The sequence below is a fragment of the Centroberyx gerrardi genome, chromosome 9 (genome assembly GCF_048128805.1).
Source record: "Centroberyx gerrardi isolate f3 chromosome 9, fCenGer3.hap1.cur.20231027, whole genome shotgun sequence".
NCBI lineage: Eukaryota > Metazoa > Chordata > Actinopteri > Beryciformes > Berycidae > Centroberyx > Centroberyx gerrardi.
In genome coordinates this window covers 16,404,836-16,429,830 of record NC_136005.1, presented here as the reverse complement: position 1 = coordinate 16,429,830, position 24,995 = coordinate 16,404,836, and the positions used below count along the sequence as shown (strand labels likewise).

Below are 24,995 nucleotides of genomic sequence, written 5' to 3'. Positions count from 1 at the left end.
TGCAATCATGAAAATCAAACCATTCAGGTGGATTATTATTACTGACATTACTCCATAAAATCACACTTTTCATATGTGTTTTAGTTCTTAGCTTGTCAGGTTAATCATTTCACTAAATAAGATGATGCATTTTCATTGGGATAGTGACACTAATTACAAATAATTACAGTCATGCAGTGTTTCATATGTATCAGGTTACTACTGTATTAATGTTGAGACAGCTGTCTTCCAGTATATTTCAACTGTGACAAAATACATCTCAAAATAATCAAAATAAATCTCATATCACACAGATATGAGATCAGGTGACAATAGAACAAAGAACAAAGACATTCACCGTTCTTCCATTACAGTGTTTTATTCATACAGTGAGGGTACTCATACATAATATCTTATTTAATTTTTCTATAAAATATATTACCTTTCAGTTCCTGAAAGCAAAACTAGATATAAATCATCAAGTTTCATTTGATAAGAAGCAACTCATTTTCAAGTGTCAACCAAGGCAATCAACTGTATCAGCAGTCAAAAATGCATTTCAAATTTAGAAATAACATTCTAATAAAGACATTTCTCTCCTGTCTAGCATTAGCCACAATGCTCAAGCATTTGGCTCCGTCCATTGGCTTTATAGCACAAAAGTGGCAACAATCAGACAATGATCATTTTGGGTTTTCTAAAGTAGCAAATACCATTCAAATACTGTAGTCACAAAAGAGTTCAGCAGGTTTCGTTTCACGTGAGAGGAAAGCAAAGACAGAAACACAGTGAGGGTCGAGGGAGAGAGAGAGAGAGAGAGAGAGAGAGAGAGAGAGAGAGAGTGAACAGCACATTAAGGAGTGAGAGTTCAACATAGGCAAGTGATGCTTTATGATGTCTGTCATATGGCGCCGTGCGACATTTATGTTCAGGTTCCCCCCGCACATGTTTCTTTGTTTCCACCGTCGATGAAATGCTCCACAGTTGTCATGACAACGCTCTGGCTGGACAGCGGCAGGTGAATTTCCCAGCCATCACAACAGCTCACTGTGACTAGGTGCTGAGTTGATGCTGTCTGTAATATAGCAGAGGACAGGTTCCTGATCACTGACAGTGACTATTACATAGAAACACTGGTTAAGAATCCACTAGGCAGACTAATAGATGTGATGGTGATCAATTAAGCCTTGTGCTAAGGATAATAGCTGTCCTAAGTGGGCACTAGTGGAAACCGTCTAACACTGTCTAGGCAGCAAGTCAACCACATAACATACAGTAGCATATTGCTGCTGGTGAAAACCTCATATCTCCAAAATGTCAGGAACTAAGAAAAATTGTCTTGTTTTTAACTTGACAATCATGCATTTTTCAGTTTATCCAATAGGTTTTTAAAGGTTTTCATCAGCTAAAGGGTTGCAGAACCTTTTCAATCCATAGAAGTTAAAACATGATAATCACCAAAACTGGAGTTACTTGGTTTTCACCTAACAATGACGATATCCATTTTAAATATGCCCTTATATAAGTGCATATAATAACATATATTTACATTTGTCTATTTATGATATTTCAGACTATAAATAGTAATAATAATAATCATGTTTTCCAATTGCAGCACATAGTTATCAACTCACTATTGGTGGTTGATTACCACTTGTCACTCACTATACTGCCCACCCCCACCCCACTCACACACACACACACACACACACACACACACACACACGCACACACACACACACACACACACACACACACACACACACATTTAAACTTTAAAGGAAAGGACATAATAAAAAAGAGAAACAGAGAGACATGTACCAGACAAGTCCAGTGATTTATTTCTGTTTTGGGGTAGTCTAGGTTTTTTCACAGGGGGTTTGCGATTTGGGGGCTTCTCAAGGTTATTAGGGCTATCCCTGTCAGTGCCTGAGGTGAGTGAGGACAGGAAACACAAATCAACAGTTAGATACAGACGCTTTACGCACAGAGTAACAGACACGCATACCGAACACAAGTATATTCCACCCTGTTAGATAAATGATAAGAGAATATAGTACAGAAAAGACATCTGTGTACCTGCGTCACATGACATCGCCTTTCTGTTCCTCTGCGGCTTCACTGGTGCCTGCGGTCTCATCCCTTCTTCACCTGAACGACAGATATCAAACACACAATCATTCGCTATGTTTACATGCACCGAGGAAACTGGCTGTTGGCCATCCTGCGGTTAAGGTCTTCTTCGGGTTGAGCTGTTGATATCCTGCGATTGAATATCGTTGTTGCCATCAATAAACCAACTAACAGAATATTCCTGTCCACCTGTACTGTCCCGCCCACAGATAACAATAGTTGGTTACTTCTAATACAAATTGTAGGGAAGAAATTATCCCAGTAGTAAGAGTAAGTATTGCTCGCCGCCAGAGTTTTTGCTGTTCTTTTTTGCTTTGTTGTTTTATGTTGACATGGCTTTATGGCACTTACTCTCGTTCTCTCCTGACTAGATCCTTGCTTGTGTTAAAATCTCTAAAAATCTAAAATTATAAGTCGCTTTGGATAAAAGCGTCTGCCAAATGGGAAATTGTAAATTGTAAAATGTACCCATAATGCTGTGTGAGTCTGCAGTTTGCAGATGGCAAAAACCAAGAGTGAAAGGAGTGAAAGGAGACGGTTACATGCTTCAGTAAACAGTTTAATGCCACGGTAAGCCAGGCATCTTAACCTGGTTTGAGCTTACCCAGGTTGTTCTAACCGAGTTATGACATTTACATGTGCCAACCTAACACCAGGTTACTTAAATAACTGGGTTAAGAATGGATTTCTCTGTACTTGTAAACTTTGTAACTTTTTTTTTCCATTTCTGTGTGAGTACCTTGACTTGCAGCTCTGTCTGGCAGTCCATGCATCGGCTTGCTGACAGGAGGGGGCACAGGAGGAGGGGGCAAGTTCCTTTCAATGGCTGATTCTTTTGGAAAAGTCACATACGAGGACATCTTTGGCTGTTCATCAGATCAGAATAGGAAACATGAATAAACCACAAGGACAAAGAGGACCATAGCAACTGGCAAACATGCTGTAGTTTACAGTAATTGCCAGTGTCAGCGCGCACTCTGTAGTATATCAAGATTAATTTCTTTCACACAAAAGACAAAACCAGAGCGCTGTTACAAACATGACAAATTGTGCAGATGAGGCTTGCCGACCAAATATAGATGACTAAAAATTGCACACCTTTTCTGGAATAGGAGGCGGTTGACCTTCTGAATCTCTTCCTCTTTCTCTCTCTTTCTTGTCTATTTTTCCAGGATCCTTCTCTGCATCTTCCTCCTCTGCACCTACAGATGAAAGAGAAGTGATTGTAATCTGGGATGAAAAGTGTTACATACAAATTAGACTGCTGCCATCTGAGCTGGCAAGAAGAGAGATTGCTCAGTCTTTTTTGGGGCTCCTTTGAATGTGAAAAAGACAGGCAGAACAGACCAGAAAAATAGATTTGGTGCTTGCAGTTTGTTCGGTAGCTAGTTCACTGAAAATTATTTGTGTATGTGCTTAATTCCGAGCTTACATACTGCACATTAGTGGTGGATGTTGCAGTACCTGGTAGAGTACCTGAGCTCTCTTGTCGATGCCTCAGCCTCAGCTTGGGCAGGTTAGGTTTACTGCTTTGTGGAGGAGGGTCGGGTTTGGACGCACAGGGAGCAGCTCGACCAGAAGACGCCCCTCCTCCGCCCCTCCATCCCTCTGCATGCCCTCCCACTGCGTCCGCACACGCGTGTCTATCTGCTTGCGCCTCCTGCTGACACAGATGCCAGTCCGCCGCGGTCGCCTCCGCGCTTTTCGGGGGATCCGTTTCCTGCTTCGGCGAGGGAGTCCTGTCTGACGGGTACGGAGGCAGGGGCCTCTGAGCCAGATGCAGCGCCTGGACCTGTCTGTCCGTCTTCCTGCCTGGATGCCTGCTCTCCAGCCACTGATGATCAATCTGTATGTCTGTCGGCCTGTTCTCTGACCATGACCTGTCGGCCTGTCTGCCGATGGTCCACTGTCTCTCCATCTTCCTGTCGATCTGCCTCTGCGTGTGTCTGTCGACCGTCCACTGCTTCTCCAAGCGTCTATCCGGATGCCTGCTCTCGGTCCAGTACCTGTCTGTTTGTCTGTCTGTTGTTTTCACCTCTGCGCAAGTTCTCTCTGATAGCCTGTCATCTAACCACAGCTGGTTGGGCTGTCTCTCTGCGTGTTTCTCAGGATGTCGATCAGTCTGCCTCCCTTCCATCCACTGCTTGTCTGTGTGCAGCCCCTCCGTCCGTTGTTTGTCATCAGCCCAATGCCTTTCTGTTTCTACTGGTTGTTCAAGACCTGCATCCACTTCAGGTTTCTGGCAAAGGAGAAAAAGAGAAAGAGATCACACCCGATGCAAACCTACAGTATAGTGAATACTCATGTTACACTGACTGTACCTCTTTGGGAGAGTAAAATGGGTGTTTGCTTCCCCCCATGCCTGGATGCGGTATGCCCTGCACTGGCGGTGGGCTCAAAACGAGGGCGTTTTTCCCCTGATGATCATTCACTTTCCCATCAGCCCCCTCTCCAGGAGATCCAGCTCTGGCAGCGGACCTCGGGGGCTGCAGGAGCGTGTATACATTCTCTGTGGCCGTCCTGAGAACAGAAGTCAATTAAAGAAATGAGTCTGCACGCAGTATTTGCCACGTAGTCTGCTGATATGAATACAGAGGGACGAGGCTGCAGCTTGCTCCTGTCTTAAATGTAACAAGCTTTGACAACAGACTGAACTGAATTATAATTAGGCTGTGTCATACTACTCCCAGAAATCAGCTATCTTGCTATCATAATCTGTATTAGACGTGCAACGTGTTAATTTCTAATCACTGGGCTGAATTGTCATCACTCGGTTGGATCCGGTATCGGAGGCACCGGCTGTCATCTACATCTGTGTACACAAACTGGTATCAGCCTGTCTGCGCTTTGGCAGCTATCAGCCATTTCTCATATCAACAAAGAAAACAGGGAGATTTAGAGCGTTATTTGTCAGAGTATTTATGGAGTTCAGTAATGCTCATTGTCCTTATAAGGGAAAAAAAACAGAAAACAGAAGAGATAGCCAGTAGAAAGGGCCCTGTCATAAAATAATAGAAAACTTGTAGAATAAAATGGGGGAGGGAAAATGGATCAGTGCTTTGTGGCATGGTGTATAAATATCTGATACATCGCACAGCCATGTTGTGTGTTCGAGGCCATTCCTTTCTCAGCGGTAATTGCCTGTGCTACAGACTGAGTTGCGTTTGTGTTTGTATGGGCGGGTGGAGGGGTGGGGGTGGGGGTGGGGGGTGGGGGGGAGGGGTAGTAATACACACGAACCCTGTGGGTGCTGTGGCAACAGTGTGACACTCTTCTCCATAAACCTCTCCTCCAGACTCCGGCCCCTGATTGGACACAGTCGGATTGCGGTTTTTACGGAAGCCAAAGATGGCGAGCATGTTGCGCCTCTTCTTCCTCCTCAGAGAGTGGGCTTTGTGCAGAGAGGAGAGCTGACTGAAGAAGGTGAGAGAGGTGGAACGCACACAGACACACAGTAAAATCGTCATTGTGTTCACACATGAGTCATCGCCATTGTTACAAGATTTGTCATTTATCAGGACCTGTAATTTTATTTATTCATAGCCATTCACGCCCGGCGTTTCTCCACCCCTCTGCTTCTAGTACCTCAGCCGCTTGAGTGTTGCTAGGCTACGCCTCTTGGTACACAATGATTTATCTAGAGTGCATTTATTTAATATTATAAATGTAATAATATTAAAAGCTTCTACTTAACCAGATGATCTGCAGTGTGGTGTGTGGAGGGGAACAACATTATTCTGACAAGCTGTGGCAGCCAGAGGCCACTCACTGCAACTATTTCTCATTTCAGCTCACCCAAAGTGACAGGCTCGCCAACATGATGGGTCTATATGGAAAGTGCTGTAAGGTGGAGCTCACCTGGTTTTAATTAAAGACACCTCAGCTGAGTTTTGGTCGGACAATTTTAGAAGCGCTGGAGGAAATAGAACAGTAAAGGGGACACTTACCTATCAGGGAGGACTCTTTTAGTGTAGAAATCTGGGAGTCCATCATCAAGAGGACTTATTCCTCCATTTTCACTGCAGTGCTGTACGCACACACACACACACACACACACACACACACACACACACACACAGATTTGGCGTACTTTCATTCATGTCTTTTTGGCGAGGTCAGTTTACTTGTACTGGGTTTCATTTGCAAAATGTTCTGTATGCAATAATACAAATGGATTATACTGGCTTCAGAGAGATGACATAACCTAATTTCAGCGATCCACTTTGTATAGATTACGCCTGACAAAGGCAGGAATCATTCTGAAAAATAGAGCAGCGCATTGCCCTTGCCAGCAGGCCTGAACATTAGGAAATGGCAGATGGGAATTATGCATAGAAATAAAGATAGATAGATAGATAGATAGATAGATAGATAGATAGATAGATAGATAGATAGTCTGTTTCCATGTAATTAAGTCTCTACGTGTATAATTTGCAGGCTAACTATATCTGACTGCTAGATTTTGTTCTTGGACAAGAAAACATAAACAGTGGGATCTCCCGCTACCATCAAACATTCATGAGTGACTATTAGAGTGAGTACAGACAGTGTATATCACACACAGTATCAGATTGTCATGTATAAAAGGGTGCTGAGATCAACCCCGCCTCACCGTCTCAGAGGGGATGTGTCCTGCTCTGTGCCTCCGCGGAGGCCTTGGCCGAACCCGGGTCACATGATGGAGCGGTACGCCCTGTGTGGGCAACTCCGACAAACCCTCCCAGGACGCAGAGCGGGACAGGGGCGAGGAGAACGACGGCACAGAGGGGGGCGGAGAGGAGCTGGAGTCGTCACACAGGCCTGACAGCAGACAGAGATGAAAGGATTAAAGGATGTGTTTGTGTGTGAGAGAGAGGGAGAGAGAGAGAGAGAGGGGAAGGAAAAGGAGATTTGAGAAGGTGCAGCAGAGCAGACAGGGGGGAGGAATCATGGGGAGCTATCATCTCTGCTTCAAAGACATGTAACTTCAAATTTAAAACAATTGCCGGCGGCTGTGAAATATATTGACTCGGGTCTCGGCTCTGGCCAGATTAAAACAGCCATTAATAGACTAGATGAGATAGATGGAGGGAGAAAGAGGGGAGAGGAAAAGAAGACCCGACTGAAAAACACACTAATGGAGCTCTAAAAGAGACGAGATGGGGTAAAGAGCAAGAGAAGAAAGACGGAGGAGAAAAGGATAAGAGGATTCAGTACTCACTCAGCCTGGTGGAGACGGGTCGTATCCGTCTCGTTCTAGAGCTGTGCTTCTTAATGGCTATTGTGTCCTGGATGAGAAGAGGGAGATACGGAGATGCTGAGGGATAATATTAGAATCAGACACACAAGTATACAGCTAGGAACAAGTAAAACATGTCATCCACTGCGAATGATGCAGGCAGCCGATCAGTGCCAAAATGCTCTCAGAGATTTGTCAAAATCGTCCTGGTGATGTCTGAGAAACCACATTTAAGTTGAACATTTTGACCTGTGATTATGCAGTAATGCCCCCATTAGGCTAATCGCTGTAATTTGTAAGGATGGCTTGATTTGTGTAGCAAGTTTCATGTCAAACAGACTTACGGTGTAGGAGTTTCAGTGTTTGTGATGTTTCAATGTGACCTTTCAGTGTTTGAAATTTTGACCTTTAATTATAGCATTTCCGGAACACTGTGAAGATCCATCATCTCTCCACCTTTCGTCAAAATCAGACGAGTGATTGTCTGAGATATCACTTGAGATATTACTGTTGACGGACAGACAGATAGTCCCCCCAAATTTCACAGACACACAAACACAGAAGTATTTCAGCAGCACTCACTATGCTGGTGCTCAGCTCCTCGTCAGTGATGTCCAGAGAGTCTCTGTGTCTGTGGGACCTCCATCCGGTTCCGCCTTCACACGTCCCGTCCCAGCGCTTCACCTGGGACACCTGCCGGGTCTGAGACACACAGTACGCTAAAGTCCCTTTAAGACTCACTCAATCTTTCTTTCTTTCACAAGCACACACACACACACTATAACCTTTACAATAATTGCTGTGTATTTACAAGCGTCTTATGGGTGGCATAGAGCTCCTGCAAGATTTGGTCCACGATGGAGTTGGTGAGATAGGAGACCACCGACAGCTTCACTTCTCTGGGGAAGAGGAGTTAGAGAACAAGGAGGGGGAGAGACAGACGGGGAGAGAGTTTGGTAAAAAAGAAAATGAGAGCAAATCAATACCCTACTTATCAAATTCAGACTTATTACTGCAGCCGCTGCTCTCCCTTTTCCCTCTATCCACCCCTCTCTTACTCCAAGGCTCGGTGAATATCCTGCGCCGCTCGCTCCATCAGAGCCGTGCGGATAGCGGAGCGAGGAATGGACACTCGCTCTGAGACGGACGAGAGAGGAGGACTGAGTCTCTCTGCCGCGGAGGACGATAAGGGACACAGCTCACGACAGAGAGACACCATGGAGTCAACGATGACCTGCAAAGGCATCCCTCGATTAGTAACCCAAACATCTGTTATGGGTCACAATGTGAATAGAGGGTGTTCACTGCAAAAAACATCCATCTTAACGAGTCATTTAGTCTCATTTTCAGCCTTCGAATCTTATTTTTCTTAAACCAAGAGAAACATTCTAACACAGTTAACTCCACTTGTTTCCAATGCAGATTCACTTGTTTCAGGAATTTTCTAGAAATGAGTGTCAATATCTTGAAACAAGTCAGAATAAGGCAGATCACTGCACTACTATCAAGAAAATGACACTTGATTCTACAAAATTCTTGAAACAAGTTGATTTGCATTGGAAACAAGTGAAATTATCTCAACCCACTGGCAGATTTCTTCACTTATTTTAAGAAAATAACCATTTTAGGACTCAATAATAGACTAAATTACTTTTTTACTGTGAATTAAAAGTACCTGCAGCTCCTTGTCTGCAGCTTTGGCAAGTTCCCCGGCCAGAGAATCCAGTCTCTGTCTGACCGGTCCGTCCACAGAAAGCACATGAGCCAGCTCACACAGTGAAGGGTACAGCTTTGGAGTAACAGAGATAACATATGAATTTGTTATTGGTGCGATAGTACCGTCTCACACATACAAAATACTATACACATACTGTACGTCGCGAAACAACACATTTCACATCACTCACAGCGCGGGAGTTCCTGGCCTCTTTTAGTACTTGTTTAGCAGCTTGAATCTCCTCCATTTCTCCGACACCTCGCAGCATACACACCTGCTGCTGGACACGCACACACAGGCGCTCCATCACCTTGGAAACAGACAGGCGGGGAAGTGTTACAAACTCACAAGTGGTATGCGTACCCGTCGGCGAGCACACACACACACACACACACAAACACACACACACACACACACAGATAAACAGTACCTGTTCGGCAGTGCTAGTGACCAGGCCTTGGTGCAGCCGGAGAGCCTGTCTCTGGGAGAAGCGCTGGGTCTGGTTGTTCCTCAGCAGAGCGCGTTGGATCTGAGGACCAGAAGGGGCACAGCAGAGGCGCTGTCACCCACTGTCATTCACACTATCACGAATATACCGGTGGCCACAAAAACACATGACAAGGAGAGGCGAAAGAGAGGGAGGTGATGACGCCACGGGCAGACTGTTGCAGAGGAAACGGCGTGCAGTGAGGCGGAGTGGGAGGGTGCAGTGGCTGAGAGGCAGATGAGAAGAGGCTAAAGACATGAAGGGAAAGTCAACCCACATCTTACATTTCTGGTCATTACTTCATTAGCTGAATCAGACAGTGCCGCTATTCTGTATAGAAGTGTATTGATTTCTCCAGAGGCAGGCTTTTAGAGTTACAAAGACTCCTTCATGAGACAAGGAGTATCTGTCCTTTGACCCTACATGGAGCGCTAGATCTGCTCTCTTTCTCTCTCTCTCTCTCTCTCTCCCTCTCTCTCTCTCTCTCTCTCTCATCTCATCAGGAATTTACAATTTCTGACGCCTCAACGTCTGCTCATCTCTTATCCAAAGCCCTTAGAACCGGGGTGCTCTAATGCTTCAAATGCCAGCTGTAGAACTGAAACTTGTTTTGGAGACGATGAGATCCAAGATATTTTCTGCCAAAAGCACACGAAAGGACTTCTATCGCAAACCAGAATGATTTCTTCAAAGCTGCTACAATTTTTTTTATCTGTTGACTTCAATTTTGAATTCTGGGTTGATTTTTTTCTTTTGACAGTGGGTTGGTCTCAGATGCCAACCTTGGTCAGTGCCTGCTCTGTCCTCTCGGGGGCGCTGCGATACGCCTGGCTGATGTCACTGAGGGGTAGGGGCATGTACTGCAAGGTGAAATTACTGAGAGAGGAAAGAGTAGAAGAGGAAGGAAGAACAGAGGAAGGGGGTGAGTTATTGCAGGAGACAGTAACGGACTAAAAAGAGAGAGACAATTAAGTGGGTTACAGATTCTGGGGTTAGTTAAGGTTAATATCCCCACTGGACAGAGCTTGTCCCAAAATATCCCTCCCATGCCATGCGATGAGTGAGTAATACTTTGATCTTTGCAACCATGTCATCCTTAGCCTAAAGGTAAGCCTGGACCATTTAAGATAGCAAAGTGGAAAGCAACAATTTGCCGGGTTCACGTTAAAAATTTCAACATGGTTAAATGTTCTAAAATAGCAGGAAATTATATCACAGTTTCTCAAAGACATTAGCCTTATTACAGCAGCTATATGGGATATCATATCGTCTTATTTGTTGCCTAAATTCTGGTGTACAGATACAAATTAAAGGTTTATGTTCATGATGTTTTGATACTCTTACTGTTCAAGTGCGCGGGCCACATCAAGAAATCCCGTTGCGGAGGTGTTGTTGCGATCCCATGTCACACTCCTGCGGGGCAAAGTCGTGAGTTGCACTGAGTCCAAACCTCCATGTCAGAACACAGCTTAGGCTGCAAAAACAAGGCATCCCCTCCCTCTAAATTCTTCCCTTCTTGCTTCTTTCCCCCCCTTTATTTCTTCCCCCATCCTCTCTATGATGTGTACTTCTCTCTCCTCTCATGCCTTCGCCCACAGAGACACAGCATCCCCATTAGCAACGCCTCTGTGTCTCTCGCTCTACCTGAGCGTGGTGTTGATTTGCAGCGCTTTGCTCAGCATCTTGGCCCCGATGTCGTCCATGTTGTTCCCGCTGAGGTCCACTTTCCTCAGACAGGTGTTGCTGCCGAGAGCGTTGACCAGCACTGTGCCCCGAGAGCGCAGTCGCGAGTCAGTCAGGGACAAAGACTGCAGGGCCTGGAGAGGGAGGGAGGGGGGGAAACAAGCGAGGAAGAGGAGGGATGGGGGGATAAAGGGTAAGTGAGGTTGAGGAAAAGCAGAGAGAAACAGAGAGCAGGAGGTGGGAGCAGGTTGAGTAACAGCTAAGGTCTGGGAAATATAAAAGCTACATGAACATGGCATAATGTGTCATAGCTTTGTAAAAAGAGTGAATAATTCAGAAAGCACAATATGTCATATCCTTCAATAAAAGAGCAAGGGACTTAACACAAGAGCTGTAGTGGGGAAGGTTACTGCATAGTGCTGTGACCGAGTTTTATAGTGAGAGCATGAGTTTACATTGTGTATGTATGAATTATTTACAATATGTGTGTGGTTATATAGATATTGTGCATGCAAGGAGTATAATAATCACATACTGACATGGCTAGAGTTCAAAGCAACATAAAAATTGTGTATGCAAGAATCCAGAATATTAACTGCAAGTGTAAATATTGAAAAGGAGTTTTAAATGGACCTAATGTAATAATGCTTTCACTTGGAGTAAATGAATGTGTGACTACCTACATTGCACTGTCCTTAGCCAAAGGTAACAGAAAATTCACAGAAAGTTCAGTCGGTTCATTATCTTTGTTATTTTTCCTCTTCATGCATAATGGAGTGAAACAGGGACTTGAAATTTTCTGTGTCTTCACAGCAGATCCATTTTTCATTCGTACAATTTGTTATGGACTTTAAAGCAGCGGTGCCAGCACACCTTTAAAATTTGCATTGTACAGTATGTTTTCTTATGCGTGTTGACTCTGCATTATCACTCACACATTCCTCCTCCTGTATGAGTTGAACCAGCTTCTGCAGGACCTCGTCCAGAAGCCTGCAGGTACAAACCGCGGAGAGCGAGAGAGAGAGAGAGAGAGAGAGAGAGAGAGAGAGAGAGAGAGAGAGAGAAGAGAGAGAGAGTGACGAGACTGCATGAGCTGGCACAAACAATTTCCTGCTGCTAGCATGCCGCCTGCCTGAGGAACGACAGGCGCTCTCTGGAAAATGGAAGAAAGTCATGCACACAAGCACAAACAAGTATATTCAAGCTGGCACATGCAGCACGCGCACACGCACACACACACACACACACACACACACACACACACACGCACACACACACACACACATACGCACAAACAAATAACTGCAGTGAAGTGAGAGAGAGCAGCAGCAGCACCTGTTCTTGATGTTGAAGTTCTTGCCCAGATGAAGGTGTTTCAGGGAGGGGTGTCTGGAGAGGGCTGGTAGTACTGAAAGCAGGTCTGCATCAAGACCTGTCAACACACACACATGGATGCACACACACACACACACACACACACACACACAGCTCAACACTGTGTGATCCACTAACAGCCCACACAGACCTCACTTGCCCGAAGACAAAAAGTCAAGGCCACTTTAGGAGTTTTAGTTCAAAGAGCGATGTGTTGCAGAGTGCCTCCCTACCGTTGTCTGAGATGTCCAGAGTGGCGATGGAGGAAACTCTGGGGAAGAGCTCCTGGACTACAGCAGCACCTGGGGACCTGAGCTGGGGTGAGAGAGAGAGAGAGAGAGAGAGAGAGAGAGAGGGGGGGGAAAACCAACATGTGCACACATAATCAGGTTTAAATTCACAATCACATGAAAAAGTACTTTTTCACCTTGGTAGCTAATTTTCCATGCCATACACCTATTTAATAATAAATGGCCAGAAAATTGACAAAATTTGTATTTTCTTGTATTTTTACACCAGAATCCCATTACGTTTACCTCCTGGAAAACAGTGTGTCTTTAATGGTGACCTCATGCTGCACCAGTAGGTGTAAACAAAAATTCCAACCAATAAAACCATCACAGATTTTTGAACAATCCCCCCTCCCATCAAATAAAACTGCCTTTCTCTCCCTAACGGATATCCCATTGGTTTACAATTTTGAATGATCCCTCCCTGCATTATGTCCCGCCCCCAGCATCCTGTTTCAACAGGACATACATCAAATTAAGGAAGCAAGAAGATGCTCTCAAAATAACGTTTCATTGTCACTTTAAGCATGTATCAGTGCCGTTTTAGGTGAGCTGACAGGCCTTTAGATGTGTCAGATGAACTCCTACCTCACAGCCACTGATGTCCAGGTGCAGGTCGTTAATATGAGGATTGGAGGTTAAGCCCATCAGGAGAGCCCTATGGAGACAGAAAGGAGAAAACTGAGTGACGGCGAAAAGACAGGCAGAGGAAGAAGTGGGGGTCTGGTTGGCTCTACTGAGCATATCCTGGGTTTAGTAGCATTTCACACTTAAAGTCTGCCTTGGGTTGTGAGGGAGGACGGATGAAAAGAAAGACATTTAGAGAGAGAAGGAGAGGAGGCATGGAGATTACCTCAGAACATCAGGGGGCAGTTTCATGGAGGCCAAGCTGACATGGGTGAGGCTGAAGGCTGAGCTGAAGAACTGACGGAACAATGGCAGCGTATCCTTCACCTTTCTGTCGGATCAAAAAAACAAGATATTAAAGAGAGGACGCATAAAGGCAGAGAGATGATACTGATACCGAGAGAGTGAGGTGAGGCTAGCCACACAGAAGAGGTGAGGTTACATTGTTGACATGCTGGGTAAATATGAGTGCAGTATTGAGTGGAGAGTACTGACACTGAATGAGAAATAGAGTGAAAATTGCTTCGGTGAAAGAGGGGGAGCTAGTGGGGTCAAATGATAGATAGTTCTGCTTAAATATTCATGAGTCTTATCTATGCAGACGGCTGAGAGTTCTCGTTTTAAACGGCATTAGACACACCCACAGAGAGGAAACACAATGTTCCAGTGATTCCCACAAAGCTCATTTCTGATTTCCCATTAAAGGAGAGATGAAGATAATGACAGATAAAAAGAGAGGGAGAGAGAGAGAGAGAGGGAAAGAGACAGACAGTGGGAGGGATGAAGCCTATAAGGTGAAATAAAAAAGGTAATCCTTTTGAAGATTAGATTTGTAGTTCCACTCAGTGTGTCTCTGTCAAATCTAACTAAAAGAATAGACAATCTTAAAGATATGACTAACCTGTGAGAGAAGGAATTTTTGGAAAGATTCAAAAAGGAGAGATCAGCGCAACACCCCCTCAGAAGAGCCCCAAATAACTGCGTGAGACAGAGGATGGAAATAGTTATTCTGGGCAGACGAGAGATGCATTTTTTTTTTCAAACATTGCAAATAAACATGACTTTATCCAAGCCATTAATTACTTACTGAGTCCACACAGCAATCTGTGCCAGACAGATCCAAATGGACCAGGCAGTTGGGCTGAGATAAGAAGAGATACAAGTTCTGCAGACAGAGAGATAGAAAAGCATCAAACGAAGTGGAGAAAGGGCCATACAAATGCAGCAGTGTGTGTTATGTTTCCATGCAAATGGAGCGCTGTGTGTTATGTTTGCAGATGGGCTGCGCTTTCTGACCGAGGCATCCTCCCCAGAGAGGACCCCCGGGTTCTTGCTCAGGTCCAGGTGCAGAAGAGAGTTGGAGTACTCATCGCTGGAGCACAGAGCCTGAGAGAGAGACACCACTCCTGAGAGAGAGGGAGGGAGAGAGAGAGTGAGAGAGGCAAGGTGAGCAGACAGACAGACAGATAAAAGGAATGAGAGAAAGCAAGAGAGAGGGAACAAGGCAGAGAGACATGGGAGTTGTATAACTATTAAAAGACAGAGAGCGCTCTCAAAACATTTTGCGTCCCTGCATTATTCATACACATCTGCAGCAGGCAGCAGCAGAGGTAATGTGAACCAGTGCGTAGTATCTGACTACTTCAATTTAATATTTAAATTCTCCACAGGGCACAAGGTAAGATGAGACAGTAACGGGGGGCGTGCTGCCTGCAGGGCAGGATGGTTGGCAGTGGAAACATCATAAATCACTGCGCTGCTGTAGCAGGACAGAAACATGAAACAAAGCTGTTCAGGGGAGAATTATTTTGGGGTATTGAGGTTTATATCCCTTAACCTATAATCTAACACAAGCTTTGATAGCTGGTCAATCAGCTATGGCTTCATAAAAGCAGTTGTAGTTGTTAATTCCACTTGAATTCCTCCTGCCTGGTGAGTTACCGTCTTGCATTAAATACCAGAAGAGATTGTAGTAATTGTAGGGGAAATAATATGGTGAGGCTTCATTGAAATCAAAGGATGGTAGATAGGGAAAGCAAGGAAAGAAAGAGAGAGGGGAGCATCCGAACCTTTGGAGGAGAGCGAGGTCTTGGAGAGGTTGAGGAGACGAAGTCCTTTGCTGAGGCGACACACCTGCTGGATTAAGTTGGACACACCTATACCATGCATGGAACAGATATGAAGAAGAAAAAAACATAAAGTGGAGGAAGAAAGCCCAGGGCCAAACGGTTTGTACATTTATGTCTTTCAAACACACCTTTCATGTCATCTAGACCAGTAAAAGTCAGTGAAATCGGGATTTCTTTGGCTATTTAACCAGATCATCATGCCCCCCCCACCCCCCAAACATCTTTGGAGTCCCCCTAGGGGGTCCTGGACCCCAGGTTGGGAACCGCTGAATCAGACAACCATGAGCAGTTGATGGTTCATGATACCTTGGTTGTCAAGTGAGTTGTGGGCCAAGTTGAGCGAGTGGATGACAGAAGCAGGATTCTCTGAAAGAGCAACTGACATCTTCTGTGGGAAGTCTCTGTAACGTGGGTCCACAGACATATACAGACAAACACGTTGCACACACAGACAAACATATAAGCAAACAGAGTTTATAGAATAAAAAATGGATGGGAAGTAAATGAGAGGTGCCGAACGAATTTCAACTCACGATTTTAGCCCAGCGTTCTCCAGAGTGATCTCCTCTAGGCTGGAGGATTTACTGAGCGTGTGCAGGACTTGCTCCGTGACCTCTGACCCCTGAGGCAAAAGACACATTCAAACTACATCACATTTCACCTGTTTGTGTTTGGCATATATCCTACTTAAAACCTTTACTCAGCTGAAACAAAGAGAGATATAACAGCGATTCAGTGGATACTTACTATCCGCAGGTCTTTGCAGTACAGCTTAGTGAACCAAGTGTTGTAGGCCATCGACGCAACAATAACTGCCAAATCCCTGCAAAAGATAAAAATAAATCAAATGCTGCATCTAGATTTATCTGGGTTGAGGTACCAGGTTGGGACGTGATATATTTCGATCGCTCCGGTCTCCTTCTCCCTCACCTGCTCTCCAGGTGGCTGAAGTCCAGCAGATTAAACTCCCGGTTGTCCTGGGAGTGATAGATGGTGTCCACATCCTAGGAGCAAGATTACCCATGAGCCTATTTGCTACAGTATATGACCCCTAATTTTGTGCACAGTGCTGCATATAACACTCAAAAGCACTCACATCAACACAGGCACAGTCCCACAGCTCTTACCCACTGCACTTCCTCCTTGCAGCTGATACCATTATAGTCGCACAGAGCGGCGTAGGTCTCTGAGAAGCCTCCTGAGACGAGACAGGCGGGAGGAAAAACAGGATAGGGAAGAATGAATTTTAGATGATGTGAACAGCTGCTTCCTTCAGCGGTGGGGAGAGAACGGGAGAAAGTACACACGTAAAAATTTGTCCAAATAATCTATCTTTTATTTGTGTGACAGAGCAGTTTAACAAGAACATCTGGGAAACCATTTGTGAGGCACGCTAGCCTGCTTCCTCTCTCCAGTCTGCCAACTCGTAGGGTGCCTGTGCCTCAGTGTGTATCTGTGTGTGTGTGTGTGTGTGTGTGTGTATGTGTGTCATGTGCAGGCGAATGTTGACTGCGTGTGTGTGCATGCGTGCAAAATCCCATGTTCGATGGTAATGCCTCCTTTACCGCAGGCCCTCTGGGTCTCCACTGAGGTCTCGGAGCTGGGGGAATACTTCCTGCTGCCCTCCGAAAGGTCACTGTCTGAATGACAGATGGAAGGGCTGCAAGGATGAAAGAAAGAAAAAAAACACACAGAGAAGTATGAGACATAAGAAAGAATCATTTATCTATTGATAATCGAGTAAATAAAGGTCACTCTTCTTTAGATTTGGCAATTATCGACCGCTAAAGAGATATGTCATGTTTTGGAGTGAAACTGACTTTCCTGTGAGACACTTACGCAAAAACAGAGTTGTTGAATATTCGAGACAGGGCGAAATTAACATGGCTGATCACATGATTGAGGTGTTCGCGTGACTGAAACCTCAGGGAGTAGCTGGACTTGTCAGTGTCGATGATAACCTGCACAGAAATCCACAACAAAGCGTTAGCGTTTGGTAAGAACGGAACCGCAGATGATTTTGCATGATTTATCTTGCTTTAGATTATCTTCAACAATAGAAAATGAAAACTTAATCAGAGAGCGTTCACTGTCTTGATGGCTGTTTTGATAAATGCTTTAAATGCTTCCGCTCATTCCTTGAAGGCCAACATGATGTAACCACTCCATTATATGACTGTTCAGACAATAAATTAGCTGTAACGGGGTTGTGCAGTGCATACAGATTTGAATATAATTGTTAAAATTCACCTGATGTTCTGGATGGGAATTCAAGGCTCGAATCTCCAAGAAGTTGAATGTGGTTTCTACCTGTAGCCAGAAATGCAATTGACGCCTTTGTAGTTAATATATAAAGATGTTAGTGGGCATCATAAAAAAGGCTTCATGCTGTAAGTGGGAGATGGAGAGCCTTAGTACCTTAGTGGGAACCTTCGGCGCCAAGAAATAGAGCCGCCATGTTGTGAGGACCTAAGAAAGGGAATAAAGCAAATTTAATCAAGACTGAGCAAAAGTTCACTGCACACTCAGACTCCCCATGGGGAGAAAATGCTCTTGTGAGTTACCATGGTAATGCTGAGGGTGAAATGAGAAGTCCTCTCTATATTCATACTATTGATCCAGCTAAAGCCCTTTATGTCAGAGACATGTTCTTTGACGCTATGTAAAAATAGATTTACATATTGCATATTACAGTCTGAAAAATGATAGTATGATGCCATGGTCTAATCATATTCTCACAAATAAGAGATGTATTTTTATTAGCATTACACGTTCTCTCTCTCTCATTTTCTGTATCCCCCTCCTTGGTCTAGAAAACTGTTCATGTAGTAACATAATACATATATCTCACACAAGCCCACACATGTTGAGACACACACACACACACACACACACACACACACACATACACACCCTCTAGGTGTCAGCTAGCCAACGTAGAACTGTCCCATCATGCATCTGTCCTCCTTTATCATTTAGTATCCATTGTGAAAGTCTATGATGGCTACAGTGGCTGAACCAAAGCCATATATCTACTGTATCTAATTTTAGACACACAGCATGGCTTTGGGCTAAATGACCAACAGTGTCGAGTCGTTCAGCACCATCTCCCCGGATCTGCTAACTTAAAGGGGAATGCCGTCTATTTTTCAGTAGTAAAATGTGTCTTTCTCTTCTCTTCGGGCAGTTCTGTGATCACAGGCAAAAACTTTGACTCAGATCCAGAGCCAGAATTGCCCAGCTGGGTCGGGTCACATGAGCAGCTTAAGTAGCTCGGATGCTAATTCGGCACGCCCCCTTTTCCAGTACAATGCAACGTCAATGTAATCTAAGACATGAACCTGGCCATTTCTAAGCGACCTGGGAGCTTATTTCTGTGTCTGCATCCATTTATTGTCGGCAAGGTGCATTTTCTGTCATACAAATGTGATTCTGTTGCCGACTGTCGATCGTGAGTGGCGATGTTTCTTACGTAAACCTCGCTGAAAACATTGTTTACCCACCAGACAAACAAAGAGTAATTTTATGGCTCTCAACCTGCCCCTGAGCGCTGCCCTCTGCTCTTTTTCTCCTCCTCTTCTGCTCCGTCGCTCCCAATCATTTGCTCCATTCTCTCTGATGCCCCTTTGAAAACACTCCCTGTGGACGCCCCCCCCCCTCCACCCTCCCTCCACCTCTCTCTCTCCCCAATGAAAAGCAGTAATTAAATTATGGCACTCCCACTCCAGTTGCATTTGTAGAGAGGGGAGCTTGACACAGGCCTGTCAGCACCACACGTTCTGACAGCCTCTACACCCACACAATAAGGGAGGTGTCTGAAATGTAGTCACTCAAAGTGTGTGTGTGTGTGTGTATGTGTGTGAGAGAGAGAGAGAGAGAGAGAGAGAGAGAGAGAGAGAGAGAGAGAGACATAGAGAGCGAGAGAGCGAGCGAGCAAAGGTTCTGAATTTCACTTCAAAGACTGTCTGAAGGAGTTGATTAAAAAGACCAGATTGTATCACATTACGGTGATGAGTTGGGGGTTTGGGTGGCAGTACAGAGAGAGTGTATGAGTAAATAGGAGTAAATCATGCTGATGGAGCAGGAGAGACAGAGAGAGAGAGAGAGACAGCGCCCAAGAGAGAGAGGGCCTTATCAAAGTCTTCCACATCAAAGGGAGACCACACACATCATGCTTATTGTGGCATATAATTATGCATGAGTGCGGTTGCGGGACAGATATTCTGATCTTCTCTTGTTTGACTGTTTTGGGTGGTGAGGCCTCTGAAAGAAATCAACGAGACAACTTCATGCAACCCGGTTAGCGCAGGTACAAAGATAGAGCGCAACTTCATTATCGCTCATCATGACCTTAAACACGCTCCGACCCAGCAAGCCCCTTGCATCCAGTCTGATCTTGACCTTCCTGTGAAATATGAACACAAAACCTTCGCATATTTAAGCTAATTTTTTTCCAAAACCCCGACAAATTCCAATCGTTTCTTCGATCTCACACGCGAACCCAGCAGGAGTAAAAATTCTAGTTTTCCGGTTCAGCCTTTAAGAGCAAGCAGTAAATGAGACTCCGATTGGACGGAGATGACTGGAAAGATGTTCCTGGCAGATAGACATATCAAAGTCTCTGAATATCAAAGTGCATACATGCAAAAAACTCTCCTAACCGCCCCGTCCTCGCCACATGATGAATCATTAAAGCATCCATCGAGCGAAAGCGCCGCTCTGCCAAGCCAAAGTCTGCTCAGCTGGGGGTGAAAGCTCATTGGCTCATCAGGGGATTGCAGGAGGGGCAGCGGGAGTTACTAGTCTTTGGAGGGAATAAAAACACCACACTGGCTGCACTGCAGATGGATAGGGAATTGTCACAGAGCCTCGGTCTTGCTTATGCAAACACGTGGTTTAGTTGCTGCGCTTGGAGGAGAACCGAATCAATACAGCGGACTCTGTGTGTGTATGTTACACGTGTGGGATGAGCTACAGTGTGTGTGTCCTCTGAGCATGCGTGAGGTGTATGTGAAGTATGTATTTAGGATGTTACAATATGGCAAACTTCCAATGTCCTGTCTAACAGTTTGATCCACAGTGATAAAGCTCATTGCCCCAGATTCTGTCCAGATAGCTGGCAGGACTTCAGTCACTCAAATAGAGATTTCATATCTCTGCCCCATATTCTCTGATGAAAGCACCCCAGAATCAAAGGCGGTGAGCTGCTCAGCCCCCCCACTGCCTCCACAGTGGGGCTCACAGAAACCGAGCCTCACAGGAACCCACGCCCCGCTCCCACAGATACTGTCTATGCTTTATTAATCCCTCCAAGCTGCCGGCGCAGTCACAGAAGAGGGGCAGCAGTTCTATTGGAGTCAGTAAGTGACCGCAAAATTAAAAGACATTCACTCGCACTGTTGTATCACGGAGCGCTTAAGCCCTGCCATCCTGCTTCTGCCTCTGCTGTCATTATGGGACATCTCATAACTGTCGCAGAGATCCATTGACCCAGTGGAAGATAGTTTCAATGGGAAACATAAATAACATAGTTTCTGTGTGTAGAGGGTAGAGAGTTCTTCTACAGCAGCAACCCAATAGTAAAACACAGTCCAGCCCCAAAATCAGTGAATAGATTCAACTTACCAATATTCTGTCCTCTGTTTTGCCGTTTTTGGTGTCAAGCTTAATGCCACGTACAAACTTGATTGATGACTTATCAATAATCTTCCTGATGCTTTCTGTGGATGAAAACCGTGACACGTTAGCAAAACACACACAGAGACATAGGGGACTCTCTCTCTTCTCCCTGTCTGCCTCCATCCTTTAGAATGGGTTTAGAGATGAGATGACCACACAAATCAACTCAGTTCAAATCAAAACGGAGCAGTAAACAAGCTTGACCTTTGGGTGGACGGGCCTTTATCCACCCCTTCATCTGCTAACTGAGGGCAGCGCCAGGCATGTCATTTGAAAAGACTTGTTGTTGTGGCATTTCAGATAGGGAAACAATCCAGCGGCCTCTGAATCTGCGTACATCCTGATGAAATTTGCAAATCTTTTAAACGCAAAATCATAAAATCTGCACGTAACACTGGAGCAGCCCAGAGTGTCCTGACAGTTTTCTGTAAGTATAGAGGAGACAATTTAAGTCTCCGGTAAGTCGGGATGGAAGATGCATTCTGGCTTTGTATTGATTACCACATTGGCAAAGTGGAATGTTTTTGTGTGTAGTGTAAACAGTTTTCTTCCTTGGAGATCAAATTGCCAATATTATATGGATCACGGCCATTCTGTGTTTTGTATTTTTCTCTATATTATATATAGAGAGTATATAGTAAGCACACCGAAAAATATCAAACCTCACCCTCAGCCCCTGATTGGTGCAGATCCTTTGCACAACTGGTGAAGAATATAGAGGTCACACACAAAACAATAAATGATGCTTATATTCTCTATATTTATCCTCTTTATATTCAGTGTGTCCCACTGAAGAAGGCAGTCAGAAACTAAATGCTTGTGTCTCTTTGTTCTTCTGTGCCAGAAAATACAGAAGATAAGCATCATTTATTGTTTTGTGTGCGACCTACCAACTGTATATTCTTCAAGAAAGCCCACTGCAATGCCATTTCCAAACTGTTCTGACTTGTGGTGCCATCCAAATGGTTAACAATATGCTGTCTGGCTGTATGCTGAAATCAAGTCAGTGTTATCGCCTCCTTACAGACAAAATATGAGCGTGACGCGTCCGTGCATCAGTGTCTGTGATTCACTGAGAGGCGTTCCTCTCAGCGGTGTGACCCGTGACTGGAGGAGATAACCTGCCCGAGCCTGAGGAAGTCTCTCATTGACAGGCTATAGGACTACAGTATAGTAGCCCTGGATGGACACTATAACTTAACCCAACTGATCAGTGTGGAAATGAATGAACTAAGCTGTGGTGGTGGAGGCACTGGACAAACGTACCTTTTTCTTTTTGTGGAATAGAGTTTATCCACCTTTTCAGGCAAAGTCCTAATATACATCACAGTAAGTATCAAACTAGGTAAGCTAAAAGAAGATTGTTTTTTTTTCCTAGAACAAAAGCATAAATGAATGCTTTCCTAAAAAACAGAATTGATTTTTATTTATATTGATGGTTGTTGACTGTATGATAATCACCTACTGGAGGACTTGTATTCACCTCAGCACCACTGCACACAGTTACGAGGGTTAAGGGAGTCAGTTTAACAGTAATGACAACGGAGCTGGTGATACAGATGGTGACAGTGACAAAGACTGAACCGACAGCGGTGACAATAATCTGAGTCCATCCAGAGATGAGATGGGGGCTGAGCAGATCTCATTCGGATGACCTTGTGCAGCCTGCAGGCCACCTGGGCCACGGTGGCCCGATGCTCTGCTCCTGTCAGTCAGTGAGGGCAGGGCGGGAGCAGAGGGGGGGGGCAGGAGGAGGCGCTGCGCCTGGCAGGTGACTGAATGGAGAGGCAGGGATTCCGCTGGATTAATCATCACAGTGTGCTTAATAGAGCCATTAGGAGTAATTAACACAGCAGAGAGTCCCTGCTATCCTGAGCATGTGCGGAGAACGTGTTGTGTTGTGGTGTGTGTGTGTGTATGTGTGTGTGTGCTTGCGTGCGTGTGTGCGTGTGTGCGTGTGTGTGTGTGTGTGTGTGTGTGTGTTTGGTTAAAGGCTACTGTGACTTTGGCTTGTGTGAGCTGCTCCTGTTTGAGAAAGGAATAAATATTTGTGCATACTGTTGCACAGTCGGATTTGCGAGCTCGTGCACGTTGTTGGCAAGATACGGTCAACATCTGTCTTTCTCTTTCTGTCCGTCTGTCTGTCTCTCTCTCTCTCTCTTTCACTTTCGCACACACACACACACATACACACGCGCGCACACACAATCACTACTGCGCGCTAGCTGGTTACGCTGCAGAGAAACAAAGATATTATTCTCCAAGGCTCACGCTCAGTGAGGAAAAAATCATATTCTCAGTTACAATATGATAATAAAAATGCAGAACACACCATTAACGTAGCGGGGGACAGACCGCTGAGAAGACCCACGCTACACACCATTATTTTCACAACGCCCCTTTTCCTCTCTGGCCTAAGGCGAGGGTTTTTATTAGGCTACCTGATCCTCCCCGAGGGGCATATTTAAAGCAGAGTACGTCCCCCCCTCCCTCCCCCCCCAACACCATACACACAACGCACTCTAAATAATTCAGCCGCGGATAACTAATTCAACATTCAGTGAAAATTCATCCCGGAGAGCTTTAGGACAACATGTAAGGTGTTGCTTATGATAATCATCCAATGCGTCTGTTCGGTCGCAGCCTCCGCCAGACGCGCGGAGGAAAAGCATCCTGTGAGCTCCGATCGCACACATGCTGAGGGCGATGGCATGGTAAGACTAAAAGGAAGATAGGACTAAAAAATAATAATAATAAACAGCTGTCTTTTACCCACCTGTAATATCCTTGCTGACACTGACGAAACAAGAGGCAGTGATCTCTTTAGAAGCCATGTCTGGTCCGCTATCGCCGCCCCCCTTGCTCTCCCTCAGTAATGAGCAGAAAGGATGGTCTCTCTCCCAGGCATTCCAGCAGAGCATCCGACTGCCCAGCTCGCTTCCTGGAAGAAACCCTATAGATGTAGATGTGGGAGGCTAGTGGGAGCGACAGAGGATGGAGGGGGGGCAGGAGGAGGCAAGGAAGGAAGGAGGGGAGGGGGGAGAAGGGGAGGGGACAGGAGAGGAGAGGAGGGGAGGGGAGGCTGGGAGATCATTGAGGACTAATGAGGTGGCAGTAGTTACCTGTGAAAGCACAGATGCATGCAAGCGAGACATTCATAAGTAGGCTAATGCATAAAAAAAAAACTGTGGTTGGCTGTAAAAAGGGATGTAGTGAAGAGTGAACCTTAGTTTTTAAATTATTATTAAATTATTATGACATAAATTCATAGTATAGATAATAACTAATACCAAATTGATGTAGGTTATATGTGGATACGAGCATAATTGAATGCCTTTTTTCTGGAGATACAATTGATTTTTGATTGCTTTATGATTGGAGATCATAGTTTGTCCACCTTTTATTTACCACTACATCACTGGTTGTAACTGATTGGATTAGATTAGATTATATCAAATGAAACCCCATGGGTTAATTGGGCTATTGCATCAGCAAATAACAATACATCAAAGAAAAGTAGGATATAAATAAGAATAGAGAAAATGGGGATTGTATAAACACACAACCAACAATGCCAACACTTGTAGAAATGAAAACGTGAAAATGCAAAAAGATAAGGATTCCAGCATGTGCAGGATATGCAGAATAGCAGCAATGTCATTAGCAGCAGAACCTACAG

The 24,995-nt window shown here is 44.9% G+C and overlaps 1 protein-coding gene across 1 annotated transcript; it reads right to left on the bottom strand.

Moving 5' to 3' along the window:
* Positions 1-480: 480 nt before the first annotated feature.
* LOC139908796 (capping protein, Arp2/3 and myosin-I linker protein 3-like) lies at positions 481-24,150 on the bottom strand. The gene is made up of 40 exons (XM_071895622.2): positions 24,093-24,150; positions 21,263-21,357; positions 18,056-18,106; positions 17,888-17,947; positions 17,477-17,598; positions 17,203-17,297; positions 16,765-16,835; positions 16,568-16,641; positions 16,385-16,460; positions 16,171-16,259; positions 15,944-16,038; positions 15,578-15,664; positions 14,805-14,914; positions 14,596-14,673; positions 14,410-14,486; positions 13,735-13,839; positions 13,470-13,539; positions 12,825-12,906; positions 12,553-12,649; positions 12,153-12,207; positions 11,179-11,351; positions 10,879-10,947; positions 10,317-10,410; positions 9,478-9,576; positions 9,238-9,357; positions 9,006-9,119; positions 8,389-8,564; positions 8,142-8,229; positions 7,913-8,032; positions 7,313-7,379; positions 6,725-6,912; positions 6,060-6,139; positions 5,353-5,526; positions 4,434-4,632; positions 3,577-4,351; positions 3,211-3,314; positions 2,852-2,978; positions 2,059-2,130; positions 1,801-1,908; positions 481-1,054 (listed from the first exon to the last, which is right to left on the bottom strand). The coding sequence occupies exons 1-40, from the start codon at positions 24,148-24,150 to the stop codon at positions 1,014-1,016; spliced, it is 4,635 nt and encodes a 1,544-aa protein (XP_071751723.2). The 3' UTR covers positions 481-1,013.
* Between the last annotated feature and the right edge of the window lie 845 nt (positions 24,151-24,995).